Raw genomic sequence first — 21,727 nt, 5'->3', positions numbered from 1 at the left:
GGGATTTTGGTCATGAAGGAATCATGGCTTGCAACGTAGGGATTCTGTACAAGGCAATCCGCTACCTAAGCGGCTACTAGGCAGGCGGCCAGCCTCTATAGTATAGAAGCGACTATAGTACTCGCGCGAGACCAGATGTAAGCTAGAGACAAAAACTGATAATTTTTCTGAACGCGCGTCCGTCTGCGTATTTATATTTATACAAAATGAAACAGCGGACCCATTGTGCGGCTACGCGATTAGTAATGTCCTCCACATGAATCCTCCACATAAACGTTGCACAATATTCCTAGCTGCGGAACGCTAGGGGTGCACCATGATGCCGCATCGAATGGGTATCCACAAGGATATAATATGAAGTGAGTTACCGAAAAAAATTGCTGCAATGTCAAAGTGCACATGCTGCCATCGGCAACTTCCCATGCACCGCATGTGTCACATAACAGACTTTGCAGACTTTGCAGACTTTGCACACATTGCACACATCACACATCAGGCTCTTTTGTATTGGGAGCCGGCAATTGAAATTACTGTATTGTAGCGAACCCTGACTCATTGTCTGTGCACATTGCTTGCTGCTGTCCAGAAGGGTGTCAAGACTGTTTCCCACGGTCTAGACACACTTTACATAGTTGGATAGCCCCATTGAATAGCTTCTAGAATATATAATTTGAGACTAAGTTGACCAATAAATTATCGAGAAAAATGCAAAATACTTTTTTGGACGCGAGTCTGCAAATACTTGTGGCTGTCCAAACTCACTGTCCATGCACAATGCTGGCAACTGTCTAGAGGGGTGTCAGGACTGTTTCCCACGGTGTCAACACACTTTACACCAATGGATAGCCCATTTGAATAGCTTCCAAATTATATAGTTTGGGACTAAATTAACCAATAAACTATCAAGAAAAATGCAAAATACTTTTTCAGACACGAGTCTTTTCAATGTCTGTGCTCATGCTGACCACAGTCCAAAGGGGTGTCAGGACCCCTTTCCCATGGTGTCAACACACTTTACATCAATGAATAGCCCATTTGAATAGCTTCCAAAATATATAATTTGGGACTGAATCAGCCTGTTAGATACAGTGGGTTTGGACGGTTCCGGAATGGAATCGGAGACTTATTATGGAAGGACCTTGGTGTAAGGCCGGTTGGGGTGCTGGCCTTGGTGACTCCTCAACCCTCAGGCTGTCAATAATCTAGACTGTATGGAGCTAGTATTTCGACAGGGGGGGAGGAGAAGAGCTAAGCCCCTTTTCCCGACCCCAGACACTATATATGTACATACAGGTGTATTACATTGTTTAGTCCAAAGATTATTAGAGAATAAAGAATAAAGAGAATGCATGCCAAGCATGCATCATCCATTCCTGACACCCATCCTTACACTCTCCCCTTAGAACAACCTAGGGGTTCTCCCCTTAGAGCAACCCATAGGTGTTCTCAAAGAACTCCAGAATGGATGATGTGCACTTGGCATGCATTCTCTTTATTCTTTATTCTCTAATAATCTTTGGACTAAACAATGTAATACACCTGTATGTACATATATAGTGTCTGGGGTCGGGAAAAGGGGCTTAGCTCTTCTCCTCCCCCCCTGTCGAAATACTAGCTCCATACAGTCTAGATTATTGACAGCCTGAGGGTTGAGGAGTCACCAAGGCCAGCACCCCAACCGGCCTTACATGTCAGAAACTATGTTCGAGGGGATCGTGGGAAGCGGGGCGGAGTACGGTGGCGTAAGTGGTCACTTAGCTAATGAGCTACTCCGTTGCAAGGCGTCGAGGGGGTTGGGACTTCGGCTTCAACGACTTTGCCAGAGCGTTGCGCCACGCGTTCTAGGCTGTCCCGTATTTCACGTTAGCGGGAAAGACCTTGCGGCGACGTTGACTTAAGCGGGATGAAGCTGAGGGGCGAACTTAAGATGAAAGTACTTGGGGGGAATTCTAGTCGATATTCGAACTGAGGTACATCGACAGTAAACTACAAGTATAAATAGGAAAGGAGAACAGAGAAGGGACCGGTCGGTCCGGCGCGGGACGGGAACGAGATGATAAGTACGACAGAACTAAAGAGCGATGAGGACCAGGGTAATGGAACAGAAGAGATGAATGGAACAGAGAACGGCGAAGTTGGGAGGCAGAAAGGATAAGCCGACAATCTAGGCGCGCGGATCAGAATGTCAATATACGTATAAATCAAATATCAATAAAGGAATAATCAATTGTCAATAAGGAATGTCCATAAGGAGCGGATCAACGGCGACCATAACAACCGCTAGTTAGTTAAGCGAGTGAATAGAATAAAACGATACCGGCCGAATGGTTGAGGAACCCAAGTGGTGGCGGGAAAACGAAGGAGGCGCTGCTACGGGGCCGTAGAACGGGAACCACTATCGGTGCCGCTAAGTGATGGGCAATGGCGAGATTAACGGGCGCGAGTAACGGCGTAAGAATGGGGGTGCAGAAAGTGGTAGAGGGGCGGGGACTTTGCGGGGCCGTGACATTACACCAAGGTCCTTCCATAATAAGTCTCCGATTCCATTCCGGAACCGTCCAAACCCACTGTATCTAACAGGCTGATTCAGTCCCAAATTATATATTTTGGAAGCTATTCAAATGGGCTATTCATTGATGTAAAGTGTGTTGACACCATGGGAAAGGGGTCCTGACACCCCTTTGGACTGTGGTCAGCATGAGCACAGACATTGAAAAGACTCGTGTCTGAAAAAGTATTTTGCATTTTTCTTGATAGTTTATTGGTTAATTTAGTCCCAAACTATATAATTTGGAAGCTATTCAAATGGGCTATCCATTGGTGTAAAGTGTGTTGACACCGTGGGAAACAGTCCTGACACCCCTCTAGACAGTTGCCAGCATTGTGCATGGACAGTGAGTTTGGACAGCCACAAGTATTTGCAGACTCGCGTCCAAAAAAGTATTTTGCATTTTTCTCGATAATTTATTGGTCAACTTAGTCTCAAATTATATATTCTAGAAGCTATTCAATGGGGCTATCCAACTATGTAAAGTGTGTCTAGACCGTGGGAAACAGTCTTGACACCCTTCTGGACAGCAGCAAGCAATGTGCACAGACAATGAGTCAGGGTTCGCTACAATACAGTAATTTCAATTGCCGGCTCCCAATACAAAAGAGCCTGATGTGTGATGTGTGCAATGTGTGCAAAGTCTGCAAAGTCTGCAAAGTCTGTTATGTGACACATGCGGTGCATGGGAAGTTGCCGATGGCAGCATGTGCACTTTGACATTGCAGCAATTTTTTTCGGTAACTCACTTCATAATATAAGGTATTGCTTGGGAATCGTTCGAGGTGTACCTATAAAAGAATCTCTAAATTACAAACCGTTCCCATCTTCGATGACGTGACACAATCAATACTAGGTTCATATGTGATCATCTATTGGAAGAGAATCTGAGCAGACAAGCGAGTTATTGATACACCGCGTCAAGAGCAAAAGGTATCATCTGAGATAAATCCCGTATACATGTAGTACAAAGAGTGCGCTCCTTCCATTCAGCGATCCAAAGACAAAAAAAAAATAGCACTGAGGTAGTGAGAAGGTATCCGAAAGTGCTTGATCACAGCAAAATAATAAAAAATTCTAGTGCAGAGAACGGTTTTATGAAAGAAGGGAAAATGTAGAGTTGCAATGCACCAGCCATCCGAGGTTCGAGGGGGCGGTAGCATGGTTGGGGTTGAGGGGGGGGGAGGTGTCAAACGACGAATTTAAGGAAGTAAATGAATTTTAAGGTAATCCAAAGATTGTGATGTGGGCAAGGTTAACATACTAACAAAGGGAGTGGAGTTGAGGGGAACCGGGGCGGGGAGAAAACGGACGCCTTATACTGCACGGGGCGTTGATTCAGAAAAGTTGACATGCCGCCGAATCTCAGATTCTGCTTCGGACATGTAGAGGGAATCCCGGCCTGTTTCGTCGGCATCATTTGTCGAGGCTCTTCTCGAAAAGGAGACGTGGATCGCCTTGGCATCCCCTGTTGCGTCTAAGTGCGGCGGGCGTGATGGAGCAGGGATAGGAAGTCGAGGGGTGGGGGATGCGTCAGATAATGAGGCACGGGGAAGTTCGGCTGGTTTTGGAGCTTCGATGTCAACGTGAGGTGCAAATAGACTATCGTCATCGTCATCTTCCAGGCCACGCGCAGACTTGGACTTCCATTCCGTACTACGAGTCTCCGTCGTTCGAGTAGACATCTCATACTTGCCAACAGAGCCGATGGTTCCCTCCGATTTTCTGTGAAGGAATGTTCAATCGCATAATTCTCGGTGGCTATTCGCGGCAAAAGCACGTACGCAATAAAACTTGGAAGAGCGCTCCCAACCATGGTCGAAGGATCCTTCCGGAAAATGTGAACTTTGATCCAAACCCAGTTTTTCTTGTATTCCGAAACTGCCTCTTCCCCGAACGCAAAGAACAAGAAGAAACAGTAGGCTGCAACGGGGGCGATCGTAGACGTCCCCTTATTGCTGACTTGCAGCTCAGGAACAATGATAGCTTTGGGAAACTGATGGATTGCCAGAAAGTGCCAGTGGACGTACTCCCAGCTAACCCAAGGCTGTATGCCGACAAGCCTGATCTCAGTACACAGGACATATATGTTTAATCCTAAACCCCCAATGACTTCCGTCAAACCGAGACCCATGAGTCGGAGGTATCGGCTAGTGGTGAGTCCAGATTGAGAAGCAGCGAGCAGCTCACGGAACTGCGCACGACGTTGCATCAACCAGTACATTGCAATACCTGGTACAGAAAGTCTGAATCCAAATTTCCACCTTTTGGCCGGAATGTAACTTACTGGCATAAATCGCGGCGATGACAGAAAGAAGGATCGAAGGAAAGTAGACGAGCCAGACCGCTCCCCAGCTAAAGTATGTAGTGACTTGACAGCCAATTTCCTCCACTAAAGCACAGCAAGAAATAACTATGAAAAGGAAAATTCTGAGTATGTGAGATGTACTTACTAATATCGAACCGGTGTCCCTGATTTATGAAATCTATTCACAGAAAACTGTCAGCGTGCGGGAAACTCAGACGAGCCCGGACGCAACTCACGAAGACCAGCGTAAACGAACGGCATAAACACACACATAGTCATCTCAAACCAGAAACGTCTTCGCTTCTCGTCACGACCACTTGGCGTAAAGTTCGGGGAAGTTACACCCGCAAGATGGCGAGTGATGCAAACAGCACTCGCTGGCAGTCCCCAGTAAGATGCAGTCCAGAAGAAAACCCCTTGTAGTATCTCTTCCATGAGCCTCTCCGATTTATCCCAGATACTAACTACACTCACCAATGTCGCAAAAGACAGGTACTTTCACGACCACAGTGTCCGCCCAAAGGATAGTATTTATCCCACGGAAAAGGTTGAGTATGAACAACCAAGCCATCGTTGTTAATGTCGCAATGTTCTTAGCCCGCCAATGCCATGGAAGAGGTATAATGACCACAACAGCAGCGAGGAATGACATGGCCGTAAGATCGTAGCGAGCCATCTCTAGTCGGGTTTGGTAGGGAGGGGCTTCGCGTGATACTGAGAAACTGGGGGAGAGAGGAAAGATGCTTCGGGCACGCCTGCATCGTGCTATCTCTTTATAATGCAGATTTCTTTTCAGGGAGAAAGGATAAGAAGAAAGGGCAATTTCCTGCCTTTTTGAGGGTACCTTCTATTGGTGACATTCTCACAAATTCATCCATCTCTGGCACACTGCCTTTCTTCGCTGTTGACGATGATTGAAGAAGATCTCTCTGCGCGGGTTGCAACATCGAACCCAGCGTCTCTCGCTCCGTTGTTTTATGGTTATCAAGGAGACAGTGCTGATATCAAAAAAGACACTGCCAAACTGTTGCACGTGGCATGCAGGGAATCAGCTTACATAAGATGATGAAAGCGTGCAATTGTGACTTCCTGTTTGGAAAGAAAGGGCCTATCGGTGTCGAACAGCTCGTCATGCTGATAATCTTCCCTCCCCGTATTTCGCACCGGCTCACACTAACATGTTTCCCTTGGTTATCTGGGACTTTGTACGTGCGCAGGACGTCGTTCAGATGCTCTACGAGACCCGAAAGCGGACCGGTCAACCCTTCCGACAGGAGTTTGCTGCTTATCATTCATTTGCTCAAAGAATTGCTGGGGCGTGTCAGCTGCTCACTGTTTGATTTCGCGGGCATGCCCGATAAAGCGTTCTCCGAGAAGGCCTTACCTGGACAATTTGAATTATTGTTCTGGAGGTGGTCTCAAAATAGATTAGATCTGAGAAGGGTAGACGGTTACCAAAGTTTCAACAAAGGGGAAAAGAGAGTCTTCGGTCTACCGTCGCCCGGTTACCGTGGATCTGACAGTGTGTCAGGATGCTTCATAAGAATTCTCCTCATATTGGAAAGGATCTTGGGGTTGTAGGAGCGTCTGAGGGTGATCAGGAGGCTGGGTCATTCAACCTATCTGCGCAATCATTCCATCCAGGTCTCGAGGCAGGACAAGGTTTCGCAGCTGGCATTCGCACTGATTAGGAAGGATTGACGGTGCAGAAGCTGAGCCCGTTCCTCTGCACTCTAACTAGTTTGTTGATGTCATTGGTTATCACTATGGTTGCATGTCGTTTCCTCCAAGAAAAGAATTTAAACGCTCTGTGGCATCGTTATAAAAACCATAGCTTTGACGACAGTATCTTGAGAACAGCGCCTAAGGATAGACACAGGAGTCCCGACGGGGTGCTGGTCGACTAGGAGGCGTGCAATAAGAAATCAATTGAGAATTGTCTAATTTAGTAGACTATCGAAGCAGCCTAGCTCTCGCCCCTTTGTAGTGCAGTTTGTCATGGCGAAATTGCCTTAACTGTAGTTACGGCGACAAACTGGGGTGAACGAGTGGTTTTCCAGCCCAGCCGAGAAGCTCATAAATTGTGTATGTGGACTCGACAGGAGCCGAGGCGTTGGGGGCCAGTTTCGGGAAGGGCTCGGTCATGCATTGAAAGCGTAGATAAATTGTGATGATAGAGCCACTGTTGTTGCACTATACACTGCTAGGCCCAAGGCTGATGAGCTTCGAAGAAGTCAACCACTACCCGCTTAACAAGAATGTCTATGTTAAGGCGCGGTTCCTAGAAGGCGAGCATTATTGTTTCAAAGTGGCACGGAGGGCGGATGTGAGGGAGCACACTCAGCAAACAGGTTGAGTGATACAAATGCCTTGGACCAGTACAAAGGTTGTAGGTAACCTAAGAGACATGCGGCGGTTACAAGCTGCGAGGGCTTGCCTAATACCCATAACTGCGTGCGCTAAGTATCCACAGAAACAACTAGTTTTCCTTGTAAGCGCGAACCGCCTGTGCTTCCTGAGGAAGCAGTTCGGAGATGAACTGCGGTCGGAATGCAGCGAAAAAAGGGTTGCCGTGACTATTAGGTAAATAAACACTTTAAAGAATCCGCTACAGTGGTCAGAGACTTCCGGGAGATGTACAGCAAAGGAAGGGGTGGCAAGGTGTGACAGCGCCGATGGGCGGTGTCTAGACGCGAAGGGAGACGAATTGCCAAATTAATCATCGGTCCCGCCCGTTGGAATTGATGTGATCTACAACTTCCAACAAACTTTGACAGATAACGACTCTACATCCTTTGGACGTCTCTCATTCCTCAAGGATTGTCCGCAAGAGTCACCTAATGGATGCATCATCTTCCCACTTGCTTCTGCCGGCAGTGCAAACACTCAAAGTTGCTGACGAAACTCAACAGTTGCAGGAGTCTGTAGGACCTCGTATAATCATCCAGGAGTCCGTACAACCCGATCCTCCGCGACCAATCATTATGCCTGTTAATTTTGGCTCTTCCAACGAAAGCGAAAACAATGACAAGGCAGGCTCTTCGTCCTCTCGTACGAAACAACGTCGCGTCTCGACTTCGGCATTGCCAACACTGTCCAATCCTGCAACCAGCATTAGTGGCTCGCCGTTCAACTGGACATTTAGAGACGAGATGGGGATAACCCCACGAACGAACCCGACCTCACTGCAGCCTCCCAGAGCTACATCAGAGCGCAGGGAACTGGTTGGAGGCATCAAAAAGTTGAAGCCACGCAAACCCGTCAACAACGATCCGGATGCGAATCAAGCTTCTACTTCATTTGCTTTACCCAATCCCCCGAAACGCGCGAAAAGGAATATGTGGACAGAGAGGGAAACTCAATATCTGGTCGAAGGTTGCAACATCGTAAGTTTGCTATCTCCTTCAATTTTATCTCAAGCTCAAGCCATTTTCGAATTTCAGCACGGAGTTGGGAACTGGAAGCTGATCTTGGAGGATCCGGGGTTTGAGTTTCAAGATCGCAGTCCTGTTGACCTAAAGGACCGGTATGAGAAGGAGACTTCTTCAAATATTAAGTTTCCTCAATCTTCATTGTAGATTCCGTGTTTCCTTCCCCGAGGCATACAAAAAATACTACCCGAACGCGAAGACCCACCTTTCGAACAAAACGTCTGCACTTGCCCTCGAAGAACCAGTCTTCGAAAGGGCGCGACAGAATAAGCGCCGGCCATTCTCGCCTGAAGAAGATGAAGCTTTAAGACGAGGTTATGAAGAGGTGTGGATTCATACTTATCACTAAATAAGATCGGATGACGGATTGCATGAGTAGCATGGAACTGTTTGGTCTGCCATTGCCAAAGACCCAATTCTATCATCTCGAAAGAGTACGGATCTGCGGGATAGATTCCGTAACGCATTTCCAGAGCTTTACGCTCAGGCGGGCTACAAGCCGAGACGGAAGTCAAAGAAGACATTATCGGAACCCTCAACTCCCGCCGAAGATCCTGACGCTCCACCACCGATTCTTTTCCCCGCGTTGTCTGGGAGGCAGCGTCAAATGTCTGAGGTTGCCTCGAGGCCTCTGTTAAAACTCTCTCGCCGAGCGAAATCACACAAATCTGTGGACTTTAGTGCCCCATGTTCGGATACTGATGATAGTTCAGGAGAAGAGGACAACACCCGACAAGTGGCCCCTCCGTTGACTCGAAAGAACAACGAACAACCACCTGAGCCCGCAAAAGGGGACCAGCTGCGAGAGAATGCCGGAACACCACTTCTACCTAAAGTGCAGCTGCCGCCTGGTTTAGAGCCAAACACTCTCGACCTGACATCCGCGCAACTCATTAACCCCCTTAGTCCGCCATCTGTGACACAGCACTTGAACAGTCCCAGAATCCCAGGATGTGTCCCTTTGCCTTCAAACTCCGTCGTTTCGTCGCCGTCCAACTTCATTACTGCTTCTAATGTCCGAATCGGCAATTCCCCATGGGGTCCATCCTGGCTGTCCACCAATCCGAAGCTCGATAATCAGTTCAGAGATTCTTTCATGGGTTGGCCCACTATCCCAGAGCACGGCGTATTCGACAGATATGATCTTTACTCTGGCCAAGCCGTCGGCCATGATTTCGCTTCTGAGGCGGGGAATAAACCGTCACACTCATACCCCCATTCTGGGGGAGGTTTACCTGGTTTTTCTCACCATCACTATGCTGGAGATCTGATATCTGGTGCCGGAGCATTTGAAGGACAAGATTTCGAATACCTTTCAACCACATCTGGTACATCTCATCTTGACGTTGGGCAGCTCAGTTTACAGGGGATGGATGAAGCCAGTGAAGCCTTCGGAATCGAAGATGCACTCAATATTGAGGATGACGGCTTGTTTTCCGTTTCACTCGAACGTCCCCAGACGGCGGAGCCTGGCACTTTTGGGAAACAGAGCGCCAATGGCTCAAATCTGGCTAAGAGACCGTCAACAGCGACGGGACCATCGCATACTTTTGGGGCTTCCCAACAAGGCGGCCTCACAACCTTCGGCAGACCGACAACTCTGCAGATGGGTTCCACGTCCACATCCTTCGCGCCCTTGACACAACTGGAAGGGTCACATCTCGCCCCTGCTTCCAGTGTCACGTCTTCGCCATTCTCATTGCAGTCTTCTCAATCCACATTCAGCAACCTTACATCTTCCTCTTCCGTCACTTCATTTCCGTTACCGCCTACATCGTCTATCTCCCCAGCGGCGCTATCAACTATTCCCAACCATGTCCAGCAATCATCATTTCAGCAATCGATATTTTCCCGGCCCACATCACACACCATCCCCACACCTCATATCACCGATCTGCTTCGCAACCCCCAAGGGAGCACAGACAATCACCGTCTTCCACCCACGCCAATCGACCCGCTTCTTTGTACGACTTCTTGCAACTAGATGGTTTAGGCACCATTCCATCATCCAATTCACCAACATTCAATTTTGTTGAACCCCTCTCAACCGCTGCGCTGGACCTTCACTATGGCCTGAATCCTTCCGCCAGGCTTTCCCCTTATTCAGGGAATCCCGACTTTTCGCGATTCTTCCACACAGAGCTGGAAGTATCACCAGTTCCTGAGAAGGGAATGTCTCTAGCAGAAACGGACCCGAATATAGTGTCCTCGCATCCTACATCGTGCGATGTTGGCTCTGTTGTAGAACAAGGATCGGGGTCCGGCCATCGACATGCACGCGGACAGTCATTCAACGTGGCTTCTACTGATGAATCCAATGGATCCACTTCCGTGGGGAATAAGCGAAAACGCGCCAGCTGGGATGGGAGGACAGCTTAGAGAGATATGCAGTCGTGTTTACCATACTTTTGTTCTTTTATGAGTTCACGGGTATCCATCGATGACCTTTATGCTTACTGCGTGTTCGGTGTTCCTAGAATCTACATTTTAGTACTCGTTTTAAAAGGTTACAGCGGTCATCCTACCAATATAATGATTTCGCCCGTGTGCACAATAAGCCATGATGACAGAACAAAAGACAACTGGCACATTAATTGGATCAAACACGCCCCGTTCTTCAGCTGTTTTTCCTTTTGTTCATGGTCGTATATAAGATGGGGTGTCCTACCAGAAGATACGTTTCCTTACGGGTTCCCTATTCTAATTATATTCGACCGACAACAGTATGGATTGCTTCAACGCTCTCGGTAACTTGTTGTCCCTCGACTTCACCGTAGACGATGAAGAAGAGGTCATCCTGGTCGACTCGGAACACAACCCCACCACTTCGAAGTCCAGCTTGTGCATCATTGCCTAGGAGGTATTGGCTCGCCCCGCTTCTGTTCTCATCCGTTTGCCTGTTGGCTGATCACCTTTTTAGTTATTCAGCAGAGTTATTTATTATCCGGCCAGAAGGTCGAATCTAGGCCCAGCGCCAGCACAGAACTCCTCAAATTCGTTCTTAATGAACAGTCCGCTCTTTCGAAAGACCTCTCGGTCACACTCAAGATGGGAGCCGGTCTCGCCTCAAGCATGAAGGAAAATCTAATATAATTACCATTAATCGGACAGCACGCTGCATTCTTCAATTCCTCGTTCTTTTTGTTTTCACAGATTGTACAGGTCGACACATTCATTTACAGGTTCATCCCATGTCGCATTGAAATTCCATCTTTTTTTTTGCTCGCTTGTGTCTGTTCGAATGAATTGATAACAATTCGGCCAGCTCCGGCTAAACAATAATAATGATAATTGAATTGAAATTCACATCACATGCTTACATTGTCCTGCTAGCTTTTGTTCAACGACTCGAACAACACGTTTCGATTGTTCTCGTCGTCCATAGTGTTGTCTTCATTATAAGGACTGTGTATAAAGGCGCTTAGTCACAGCATGTGCTAGCCAGCTTTCCTCTCGCTCTCATTTCCCATGGCTGCCGAAAACATTGCATTCGTTGCTCTCACCAGCATTTCGTTCGTTCTTGTACTACTTCCCTTCCCATGGCACTGGAGTGCTAGAAATTATGGAACCCTCCTGTACATGGCCTGGGTTTCGCTTGGATGTCTTGTATACACAGTTGACGCAATAATATGGAATGGCAACCTTTCAAATCCTGCTCCTGTTTGGTGCGATATCTCCACCAAGATACAAATTGGCATCAGCATCGCTCTTCCCGCGGTTTCCCTGTGTATCAATCGCAGACTTTACAATATTGCCACGATGAAGCATGCGACAGCCACGCCTCGTGAGGTGGGACAATGGGTCTATTCCTAGGCGTATGCTGTATTGCTCACAGTGATTAAACAGCGGCGAAATCAAATGTTCATTGATCTAGGCATTGGGCTGGGAATACCTCTTCTCGTTATGGCTCTTCGTAGGTCACTTTTTGCTCTGGCCTCACCCACCTAGGGCTCATTGCGGTCCACAGACTATGTTGTGCAAGGACATCGCTACAACATCGTGGAGGACATGGGCTGTGTTCCGTAAGTGTCTCTATTGACATTTTATCGGACGATGATCTCACTATCGCCTTAGAACTTTTTATATGACTCCAGTCACCGTAGTGCTCATTTTGCTCTGGGCCCCATCACTTGGGTTAATATCCATGGTCTATTCTAGTACGTTCATCCTCGATGCAACCCAAAGGGCAGTATTCCTGACTCCTGGTTCTAGTACTGTCAATACAAGCCTTTCTTCGGCAGCGCCGGAACTTCAGGAACGTTCTTGAATCCAACCCAGGGTGCCTTCACACCGGTCGATTTATCCGCCTTATGGCTCTGGCCGGCGTCAACGTGTTGTTTGACGTACCTCTCAGTTCCTTCGTTCTTTGGTCAAACACACGGCAAGGACTGAACCCTTGGATCTCCTGGGCAGACACTCACTACAACTTTTCATTTGTGCGCCCGAGTTTTTATTCAATCACTTCAGCTACTGACAACCCTTCTCAGATTGAATATGTATCATTGGACTTGACCCAAATGGATCGAGTTGCTTGGGCGTCCCTTTGTCTTTCACGATGGGTCTTGCCATTCGCTGCTTTTTTATTCTTTATCTTCTTCGGTTTCTCGGCGGACGCCGTGGAAGGATACAAGACCATTGGAAACGCTATATTGAGGCCTTTCCTTGCTTTTTCCAGGAGGGACAATGCTATTCGTCGTCCGGCTCCCTCCCTGGCTGGTTTCCACGGCATACGCATTCAACGAAGTCTCGATACGGACGTGGAGAGTGTGCCCGAAACAAAATTCAATCCATATGTAGAACTTCCGTCCCCTCCATTGGTTTCACAGAATAACTGGCCACCACGAGTCCCCAACAACCGTAAGTCCCACGTTCACTTTTTGGCAGGTTCCGCTAACACATGGTTCAGCATCACGTCCAGTTTCATCTTTGTCCTCCGACGGCTATATACTGCCATCCCCGCCTCTTCCACGCTTCCCTGTCACTTTCGATGTGACAGATTTGGAGGTTGATGAAGCTGATGACAGTGTGATCCAATCGTCCCTGTCGTTCCCCTTCCCAATCCCTCGTCAAGACCAGTCATCTCCTCATGGTGTAATATGGACTCGCGTTCGTTCTCCTACATCTATGGCGTTTTCTTTTGAACCTCGAGCGAGATCGTCGTCACTGTGATACCCCTTCAGCATGAGTATCGCCGCGTATAATCTTCCAGCTATTTCCTCACTTTCAATTGATCATAATCTGCTTCTATACCCTCCCTTCGGACTCAAGTAGCAGGTGCCTTCTCTTATGACTTCGATATGAATGTATCATGTGTAGCACATTGTCGATTGCTGTTGTATTTTCATGAATAGATGTTGTGGCTGTGTAGGAACAACAACGGAGGATCCCGATAGAACGCGCGTTCTCGTCCTCGACGCGTTGAATATTGGCTGTCGTGCAGACCAACCCATCATGTCATCGATCCATGTCGACAAAGTAGATTTGGCGACATATCTTGCCACCGTCGCCTCGACTGCCCCAACAGATCTCCAACCTTATTTTGAGAAATTTCGAACCCAGCATGATCGAAAGTATGATTTCCCAACTTATCGTTGAACCTGAGAATAATAACCGAGGCTCGTGGACCCGTTGGCAGACTGTGGCATCAGTTGACTTTGACTTTGGAGGATTTCCTTAATCAACCGGCTTCTGCACCTTACCAAATTGACTTGTTCAATAATTTTGTGCGAGACTTTGAATCGAAATTGAACCAACTAAGGTTGGTCCAGATAGCGGTGAAGTCGAGTAAACAGTTTGAACGTTTGTTTTATTTTTATTTTTCCTTGACTCTCCGAATGCGCTATCTTATGATGCTGTGCGGTTTGCAGGACCAGATGATATGCTAGAATTTCTCACCGATTTACTCTCCCGACTATCGAAGACCGATGCTTCTGAAGCATATGTTATGCTCCTTTCATCTCTCGCTCATGCCAAATTGCTTTTTGGTGATGCCGAAGGAACGAGAGTGGACATTGAAGAATCTGGCAAAATTCTTGACCAGTTGGATGACGTCGATCCTATCGTACATGGTGCATACTATAGTGTATCTGCAGACTATTATAAGGTGAACCGTGTCCCATGTGTTATAGTCTGTATCCCCCTACTGAGATGCTCACTGCAGGCTCGAGCTGAATATGTTCCATACTACAAAAACTCCCTCTTATACCTTGCATGTGTAAACCCTGAGGCGGATCTCTCGGTAGATGAACGTGTTACCCGTGCGCATGACCTGGGAGTTAGTGCTCTGTTAGGGGAGACCATATATAACTTTGGCGAGCTGGTAAGCTTACGCACCCCACGATCCTGGTGGAATGCACTAACCCTCCCTTCAGCTTATCCATCCCATTTTGGATTCACTCGATGGATCACGGCATGCTTGGCTGAAAGAGCTTCTCTTCGTCTTCAACGAGGGCAACATTGGGAAGTTTGAAGCCCTTGGACCTCAACTCCCACGGGAAGTAAGTCAAGCATCATTCCGCATACCTTTCACTAACCAGGGGTGATAAGCCTCTTTTACAAGAGAGCTATTCGTTTCTACGGCAAAAAATATGTCTAATGGCGCTGATAGAGGCCGTTTTCAAGCGGAATGCGCATAAACGGACGATGACATTCCAGATCATTGCGGAGGAGACCAAATTACCGAAGGATGAGGTTGAACATCTTATCATGAAGGCACTCAGGTAATTGGCGGTGCCTTTGACTTCTTCCAGCCCATCGTGTTTACGTTTTGGCTGTCTAGCTTAAAATTGATACGAGGGGAAATTGACCAAGTCGACGAAACAGTGAACATTGACTGGGTCCAGCCCCGCGTTCTGTCCCGCCCACGGATTGGGCAACTGGCCGATAAACTTACGTTGTGGATCGGGCGCTTGGAAAAAGTTGATGGTACGTGGAACTGATTTCTTTGTAGTCATTGCTAATGTATGTGTGTTTTTTGGGCACTCAGAGTTCGTTAAATCGAATAGTAAGCTTTTCTCTGCATGACACCTATCGAGGCAGCATTGTATTACCTTTCCTCAGCATTCGTAATCAAGCATCGATGCATCAATAATAATATAGCGGTTATATGGACTGTAGATGCCAATCTACTCTTCAGTGCCAGCGTGTATCGAGGTCATTTGACTGGAGCACCGTGCGCTAAAATAGCAATTTGCCATCACCTGACAGACACTCAGAAGGCACGCAGCCGACTCTGCTACTCATCACAGCTGCCCTTGGACTTGGCTGTAGACTTGCTGCCAATCTAGGGTTTGTTCCCCTTGGTGAATTCTAGCCCAGTACCTTCATTGCGGCTCTGGGGAAGCTAGCCAGGGTCCACCGAAGTGCCCAGTAAAACTCTGAGTTTGTGTCTCCTCTTTGCGCGCTCAGCACGATCCTGCGCTACGTTCAATCAGACCATGAGTTAATGGTAATTTGAAGCTGCGTGGTTGGTTCGCTCCAATTGGGTGAAGCGACAAACGAGCAGCCGTTAGCCGAAGTCGCACTCTCATGTTCATTTAGGTATGATAGCAAGAAGTCGATTTAGAGAGGTTCGCATTAGGAATGATTATGTCTAACTGTTTCGTTGGACGATCATGAACCGGGATCTATACAGGTGGCAGAAGTGGAATATCTCATATTTGCCGCTTGGAGTCATGCCATGTATTTTTGCTTCAACGTTTCCGACACGCACGATATAAACGACGGTTCCGTCCTGGCTATCAACAGACCCAGATATCTGGTGTACATATTGCACATGCATACACTTGACTTGCCAACTCCCCAGGGTGTTACCGTAACTGGGAGGACAATAGCACTTCTCTGCAAATCCACTTGATAGACAATAATGCCTATACGGAGATAGTTTGATGAACCCTAGATTACTTCTGCACTGACTTGCGGGCTAGTTAGGGTCTTGAGGGGGGATGGACATGGCTGAACCCAGCTGCGCCGCTCAAGTGGGCCTGTACTTCGCTCAGGGTGGACCATTCCGGTCAGAAGACCTAATTATTCGCATGAATTATGACACCCGTTGGTAATTTTATCAGCTTTCCAAGTCAGTGGCAAATACTCGCCTGATGAACAACGGATCCGGTATCAGGGTAGAGATGATGCTGCGTGCACAATATTCTCACGGAAGTTCTTTTGTTCTCGCGGATGGGCTCTATTTAAAACTTGTAGGACACTCAGTCGCATATCTGCGAAGGATCTGCTTCATTCTATATGCGTGAGGGAGGTTGTCGGTTGGGGAAATGGGCCCGGGACCCAGGCGGCCTTGTGAGTGCGGTAGCGCTCCTTTTTGTTTTTATATTGGGTTGGGTGCTGGTGTATCCTGTGTTTAATTGGCCGCTCTCGATGCTATATCTGCAGTGCGATGTCGCGAGGTTAGCAGAACTTCTTCCTCCCCCAGCCCTCAGGCTTTTATGACTGCAGAATTGACAGCATTTTCGGTGCTGTCTGGTGTTTCGATCTTTTTACTCCTCGCATCCCTTCCTGGTCATCTAGCGGCTAAAAATCATGCTGTTCTTCCATTCGCTTGCTGGTCACTTGTTGGCTGTTGTGTTTACTTCATAAACTCTCTCCTTTGGCAGAAAAATGCCCGTAACTTTGCACCGGTTTGGTGCGATATATCTTCTAAACTTCTTGTGAGTTTGGAGACAGGTCTTTCTTCCTCGACGCTGTGCATCAGCCATCAACTATTCGACATTATGACCAAACCATCACTCTTCCAGGGTGCCCGTGAGGTTCGCGTTCATCTAGATATTCTCTCGGCATTACTGACGTCAACTAGTTTCGTGGGGGAATCACTTATTGTGTTGGTTTGGGCATTTGCGCCCCCTGCATGGTTATGGTCATTCGTATGTATGCCAGTCCCTCGAAACGTTTAAACCCACACCACCATTCTAGACTTTGCCATCCAAGGGCATAGGTTCGACATACTGGAGGGCATTGGATGTGAACCGTAAGATTTACATTAACTACTGCAGTGCCAAGAAATAAGTATGAACGGGCTGAAGGCAGGTCGGCGCCAGCTAATCGGCTGATGACATCTCTACTTATCATCTGGCCCCCGGTAACAGGGATAGTCTCAATCGTCTACACTGGTATGAATATCTTATACACTATTAATGTTCCCAAGAATGATCCGTTTTAGTGCTATCTGCCAAAGCGTTCTTCATACGAAGGCGCATAATTCCATCGCATCAGATCTTGCGTCTCCCAGCTGGAAACAGCGCTCGTTTCGTTCGGCTTGTATCTTTCGTAATTATTCAGACTTTAATTCTCATCATTTCGACTCTATCACTCGTATACGCCAACTTCAAACACCGTTGGGACACTTCAATGTCTCAGTCGGAGCTTTCTACCGTGCGGGCTTTCCTGAGCAGAGGATCTTGGGTCTGATGGCTGATTCTCTAGGTGGTACTAGTTCCCCGCGATTTGCTTAAACAATATCCATCGGTCTGGCTTGCGATAAGGATTCATCGATGGCTACTGCCCTTCGGCAATCTGCTCTTCTTCCTGTTCTTTGGCCTTTCATCCGAATCCTCCAAATTGTACTCTAATATTTTAGGTACAATGTCAACGTGGTTATTTCGTAACCGCAACGGAAATGATGGAAGACCCAAGTATGTTCTCCAAATACTTTGTGTGCCGGAATATACGATTGAGAGAGTCAATGTTCATCAATAGCCCCGTTCTTGTGCAGCCGCTTCGTACTCTTGCAGAAATTAGGAGCTCTGCACACCTTGAACTAGGATTTTCTAGCCAAGATATCCTCATGGAACCGTGGAAATCAGCAGACAGGCATTTCCCCATTCCATCACAAGCAGCTTCAGGAGGGGTGCTCCTCGATCTGCCAAGGCAGGAAATATTCGACTGCTCCCAAAGTACAATATGCTTAGATGAAGAGATTCAGTTTGCCAATCATCCTGTTAACCGCCACCAATTTCCCCACGGCTTGGATCTTTCCCCATCTTCACCTTTCATCAGGAATTGTTAGTGGATTCCAATTCCTTTGGTTTTGCTTCATTACCCTTCGTACGTTCACCCCTCGTATTCGCGGTAATTGTATTATGGCTGTCTCTTTGCTTTTCCTAATGTTTTCGAGCGCAGGAAAAACCTAGCTTGAGAGTTGGAATTGTGTGATCGTTCGCTTGACTTTACGGTCATTTCCGGCTGACATAATCATCTCACCCTGATCTGGTTTTGTGCTCACCGCGAAGTGGACAGTGACCCGAGTGCCTTGGTTGACGTGAGGTTGCGAAGAGATTTACCTCGTGTGCTATTTTTCCGGGTTTCACGCCTAAACTTCTTGAGAAGCTTGCTTCGCGCTCAACCTTCATCCGTCATTAATCCCGACTAACGAGACTATCACAATGTCCTACGATACACTAGTTCCAACTTCTTTGATACCTTCACGACCTGCACCCCCCATTCCCCTCAAACGGGCTGGTGATGGCCCTTCCACTTCTTCTGTGTTCACTGCCCCGTCGTTCACGAGCCCAGGATCTGGTTATCACACTGCTTCCAGTGGGATCGGCGGTTCCCCTGACCGTCCTGGGTCCTCTTCAGCAAATGAGGCAGTCATTCGAAGCGGATATACTAGCGTTAAAGAGGATGGGTTCGCCAGCTGGCTCTGGATGAAGCGGTGGTTGGTGCTCAAAGAACTAGCCCTGACGTTCCATAAGAGTGAGGTAGCACAGTGACAGTCTGCTGAATGAGGATTCAACTCTGATGTCATTTGATACAGACTTCAGGCATCGGTTCAACTGTACAGCTCAAAGACATCACGAATATTGAACGGACGGAATTGAAAACATACTGTTTGTTGATTGAGACCAAAGATCGGCGAATATGGCTTAGCCTCAAGAACGATGAGGAGTTGTATGCCTGGCAGGATGACATATATTGTCGCAGTCCGTTGATGGGCGTGAGCAACCCAACAAACTTTGTTCACAAAATTCACGTCGGATTCGATCCCGTCACTGGCGCTTTCACTGTGAGTCGATTTATTGGTGTTGACAATCTGTGAAAATGCTCAGTTTTACCTAAAGGGCCTCCCCGAACAATGGACCAGATTACTGACATCCTCCGCCATTACACGGGAGGACTACCAAAAGAACCCCCAGGCCGTACTGGAGGTTCTCGAATTTTACACCGATCACCAAAAACGAGAGTACGAAGATTTTGGAACCATTCCAGTCCCCAGGGTCCCCGGCGGCCCTTCCAATTTGAGGGATGCAGCACTTACCGCTACCATCCCACCTGCAGCGCGTTTCAATGCTGGGACAGGCCTTGCTGGTGCTACTGCCCGTGGCGAGGCTTCCACAACAAAGAGCAGTGTAAGCCCTGCCACCCGACCACCAGTCAGCAGGGAACCCTCCAGATCTGCCATCACCAGGCAGGAGTCCGCCCCTTCACTCACTGCAGCTACCAAAGAGCAGAAATTACCTGTCTCGCAGCCAGCATCTAGTTTGTGTCATACTCTTAATCTACATCGCTAACCTTGATGGGACTCATTATCTTAACAGGGAATCCGCAGGCGACTCGTCCTGCGCCTCCACGACCCCTAGATGCGAATCGGAATGCATCAACAACCCCTAAACCGGTTGCCGGATCCGTTCCCACTTCCAACCTCCGTCGTCCGCCAGCCGAACCGTTCGCTTCCTCAAAACCCCCTCCGGACAGTCTGGAGCCAACCGTTCGTCCAAATCCCCCCGTGCGCAAAGATTCAATTCCCCAAAGCACCAATCTCTTGTCGAAGCCTGAAGCAGCTTTGGTTACGCCCTCTGAACTCCAGCGTCCACCACCGACCAAGAGTCACGCCCCAAAGAAACCGTCTGTTCCTCTTCCCACCGAAGATGCACCGCCTCCACTCGCTGAGACTTCTAACACTCCTAAACGCCCTCCAACACCCAAAGAGAATAAGGAACGCACTGCGCCGGAGGCTCCTCCCGTTCCTAGTGGTCCTGCCGCCGCGGCCCTCGCTCTAGAAAAGCCTCGTAAAGTACCCGAACAGCGGTACAGCACTATGTCTGAGGCTCAGATAATGGACAAGCTGCGATCCATTGTCAGCCATGACGATCCCAAAGAACATTATTCAACCATCAAAAAGATTGGTCAAGGGTATGTGATTGTGTTTTTCAGCATTCCCGCGATTGACATTTGCCAGTGCTTCGGGACAAGTATTTGTGGCGAAGACTCATGCCACAGGCAAGAAGGTTGCCATCAAGCAAATGGACTTGTCAAACCAGCCACGGAAGGAACTCATCGTCAATGAGATTCTTGTAATGAAAGAGTCGCAACACCCTAATATTGTGAACTTCCTTGATGCGTATCTCGTTCAGGGTACGAATCTTTGGGTGGTGATGGACTATATGGAAGGGGGTGCTCTCACTGATATCATCGAGAATAACCGTCTGGAAGAGGATCAGATCGCAAGCATCTGCCATGAGGTATAGTTGCTGCTTACCGTCTCAAGGATTTGACTTAGTGTCCAGTTCAGACTTGCAAAGGGCTCCGTCATCTTCACGACCAAAGCATAATACATCGGGATATCAAATCAGACAATGTTCTCCTAGATGCGCAAGGTCACGTTAAAATTAGTGCGGAAGCTTCGCCCCTTCGCGAACATGTCCTGATCATTCATCTTAGCCGATTTTGGTTTTTGCGCCAAACTCACTGACCAAAAGTCCAAGCGTGCAACGATGGTTGGTACCCCGTACTGGATGGCACCCGAAGTAGTCAAACAGAAAGAGTACGGTGCCAAAGTAGACATCTGGTCGCTTGGAATAATGGCCATTGAGATGATCGAGCAAGAGCCTCCATACCTCGACGAAGAACCTCTCAAGGCGCTTTATCTCATTGCTACCAACGGGACGCCTACACTGAAGGACCCAGAAAACCTCAGTAAGGAATTGAAGAGTTTCCTTAGTGTCTGCCTCTGCGTTGATGTTCGTAGTCGTGCCTCGGCTATGGAGTTGCTAACGGTAAGCGCTAGCTTGAAATCATTGGAATCACGCTAAAGTTTTGATCCTGACCCTCATTAGCACGAATTTTTGGGCAAGGCATGCGTATTATCTGGGCTTGCACCTCTGCTCCGCTTCAGGAATAAGCCGCCCCAATAAGTGCAGGCGACTACACTTTTCACTCATCCCTGTAATTTTATTTGGGAGTCCATTGTACTTTTTGTGTGTTATATCCCTGCATGATTCCGTTACGTTTCCTCCGTAATAACCTGATGCTACACATGGCTGTGATACAATGAACAAGGTGACACTAGAGGGTCAATGATACATCCGATTCCCTGTATGTCTTCTAGCCATTGTGCCGTATAGCGCATTTGCCTCTGAGATGCGCGAGTTCTGCAGGGCAAAATTGGTCAACTCGATGTCTAGACCCTCATTGAACGCATGGACAATT

At 47.9% G+C, this 21,727-nt stretch overlaps 7 protein-coding genes across 7 annotated transcripts; 6 read left to right on the top strand and 1 right to left on the bottom strand.

Moving 5' to 3' along the window:
* Positions 1-4,025: 4,025 nt before the first annotated feature.
* Positions 4,026-5,532, bottom strand: EI90DRAFT_2918942 (pheromone A receptor-domain-containing protein; the record flags this gene model as incomplete). Its single annotated transcript, XM_039054675.1, has 5 exons — positions 4,026-4,780; positions 4,836-4,940; positions 5,002-5,034; positions 5,093-5,272; positions 5,331-5,532. The coding sequence occupies 5 exons, from the start codon at positions 5,530-5,532 to the stop codon at positions 4,026-4,028; spliced, it is 1,275 nt and encodes a 424-aa protein (XP_038916578.1).
* A 181-nt stretch (positions 5,533-5,713) lies between these two features.
* Positions 5,714-6,521, top strand: EI90DRAFT_914036 (uncharacterized protein). The gene has a single exon (XM_039068235.1). The coding sequence runs from the start codon at positions 5,895-5,897 to the stop codon at positions 6,435-6,437; it is 543 nt and encodes a 180-aa protein (XP_038916577.1). The 5' UTR covers positions 5,714-5,894; the 3' UTR covers positions 6,438-6,521.
* Positions 6,522-7,459: 938 nt separating this feature from the next.
* On the top strand, positions 7,460-10,717 carry EI90DRAFT_3154400 (uncharacterized protein). Its single transcript, XM_039065928.1, has 5 exons — positions 7,460-8,242; positions 8,300-8,382; positions 8,435-8,612; positions 8,667-10,251; positions 10,281-10,717. The coding sequence occupies exons 1-5, from the start codon at positions 7,697-7,699 to the stop codon at positions 10,664-10,666; spliced, it is 2,778 nt and encodes a 925-aa protein (XP_038916576.1). The 5' UTR covers positions 7,460-7,696; the 3' UTR covers positions 10,667-10,717.
* Positions 10,718-11,794: 1,077 nt separating this feature from the next.
* On the top strand, positions 11,795-12,924 carry EI90DRAFT_2840426 (GPCR fungal pheromone mating factor; the record flags this gene model as incomplete). The annotated part of the gene is made up of 6 exons (XM_039053683.1): positions 11,795-12,076; positions 12,134-12,200; positions 12,255-12,309; positions 12,362-12,444; positions 12,500-12,723; positions 12,775-12,924. Coding segments are annotated over 6 exons (861 nt in total), but the record flags the coding sequence as incomplete, so codon positions are not given.
* A 734-nt stretch (positions 12,925-13,658) lies between these two features.
* EI90DRAFT_2972088 (uncharacterized protein) lies at positions 13,659-15,440 on the top strand. The gene is made up of 8 exons (XM_039055746.1): positions 13,659-13,857; positions 13,923-14,086; positions 14,155-14,390; positions 14,448-14,606; positions 14,659-14,784; positions 14,834-15,006; positions 15,066-15,211; positions 15,273-15,440. Exons 1-8 carry the CDS (start codon positions 13,739-13,741, stop codon positions 15,308-15,310), a joined length of 1,161 nt encoding a protein of 386 aa, XP_038916574.1. The 5' UTR covers positions 13,659-13,738; the 3' UTR covers positions 15,311-15,440.
* A 1,220-nt stretch (positions 15,441-16,660) lies between these two features.
* On the top strand, positions 16,661-17,772 carry EI90DRAFT_3056267 (GPCR fungal pheromone mating factor). The gene is made up of 5 exons (XM_039060223.1): positions 16,661-17,049; positions 17,097-17,163; positions 17,213-17,267; positions 17,327-17,409; positions 17,460-17,772. Exons 1-5 carry the CDS (start codon positions 16,729-16,731, stop codon positions 17,705-17,707), a joined length of 774 nt encoding a protein of 257 aa, XP_038916573.1. The 5' UTR covers positions 16,661-16,728; the 3' UTR covers positions 17,708-17,772.
* Positions 17,773-18,681: 909 nt separating this feature from the next.
* Positions 18,682-21,432, top strand: EI90DRAFT_3145536 (kinase-like domain-containing protein; the record flags this gene model as incomplete). The annotated part of the gene is made up of 8 exons (XM_039065303.1): positions 18,682-18,999; positions 19,056-19,304; positions 19,360-19,671; positions 19,848-20,431; positions 20,478-20,760; positions 20,811-20,910; positions 20,960-21,294; positions 21,355-21,432. The coding sequence occupies 8 exons, from the start codon at positions 18,682-18,684 to the stop codon at positions 21,430-21,432; spliced, it is 2,259 nt and encodes a 752-aa protein (XP_038916572.1).
* Between the last annotated feature and the right edge of the window lie 295 nt (positions 21,433-21,727).

This window comes from Cantharellus anzutake (genome assembly GCF_015039405.1).
Source record: "Cantharellus anzutake strain C23 chromosome Unknown EI90scaffold_21, whole genome shotgun sequence".
Classification (NCBI taxonomy): Eukaryota; Fungi; Basidiomycota; class Agaricomycetes; order Cantharellales; family Hydnaceae; genus Cantharellus; species Cantharellus anzutake.
Note: the sequence above shows the minus strand (reverse complement) of the source record. Positions and strands in the feature narration are given on the sequence as shown.

Coding starts and splice junctions, on each gene's coding strand:
- EI90DRAFT_914036 (XM_039068235.1), top strand. CDS start 5,895: ATGCAGGGAATCAGCTTACATAAGATGATGAAAGCGTGCAATTGTGAC.
- EI90DRAFT_3154400 (XM_039065928.1), top strand. CDS start 7,697: ATGGATGCATCATCTTCCCACTTGCTTCTGCCGGCAGTGCAAACACTC. Junction 8,243..8,299: donor TGGTCGAAGGTTGCAACATC/GTAAGTTTGCTA, acceptor TTCGAATTTCAG/CACGGAGTTGGGAACTGGAA. Junction 8,613..8,666: donor TAAGACGAGGTTATGAAGAG/GTGTGGATTCAT, acceptor TTGCATGAGTAG/CATGGAACTGTTTGGTCTGC.
- EI90DRAFT_2972088 (XM_039055746.1), top strand. CDS start 13,739: ATGTCATCGATCCATGTCGACAAAGTAGATTTGGCGACATATCTTGCC. Junction 13,858..13,922: donor CGAACCCAGCATGATCGAAA/GTATGATTTCCC, acceptor ACCCGTTGGCAG/ACTGTGGCATCAGTTGACTT. Junction 14,391..14,447: donor TATCTGCAGACTATTATAAG/GTGAACCGTGTC, acceptor TGCTCACTGCAG/GCTCGAGCTGAATATGTTCC.
- EI90DRAFT_3056267 (XM_039060223.1), top strand. CDS start 16,729: ATGACTGCAGAATTGACAGCATTTTCGGTGCTGTCTGGTGTTTCGATC. Junction 17,050..17,096: donor TCTTCCAGGGTGCCCGTGAG/GTTCGCGTTCAT, acceptor GACGTCAACTAG/TTTCGTGGGGGAATCACTTA. Junction 17,164..17,212: donor CTGCATGGTTATGGTCATTC/GTATGTATGCCA, acceptor CCACCATTCTAG/ACTTTGCCATCCAAGGGCAT.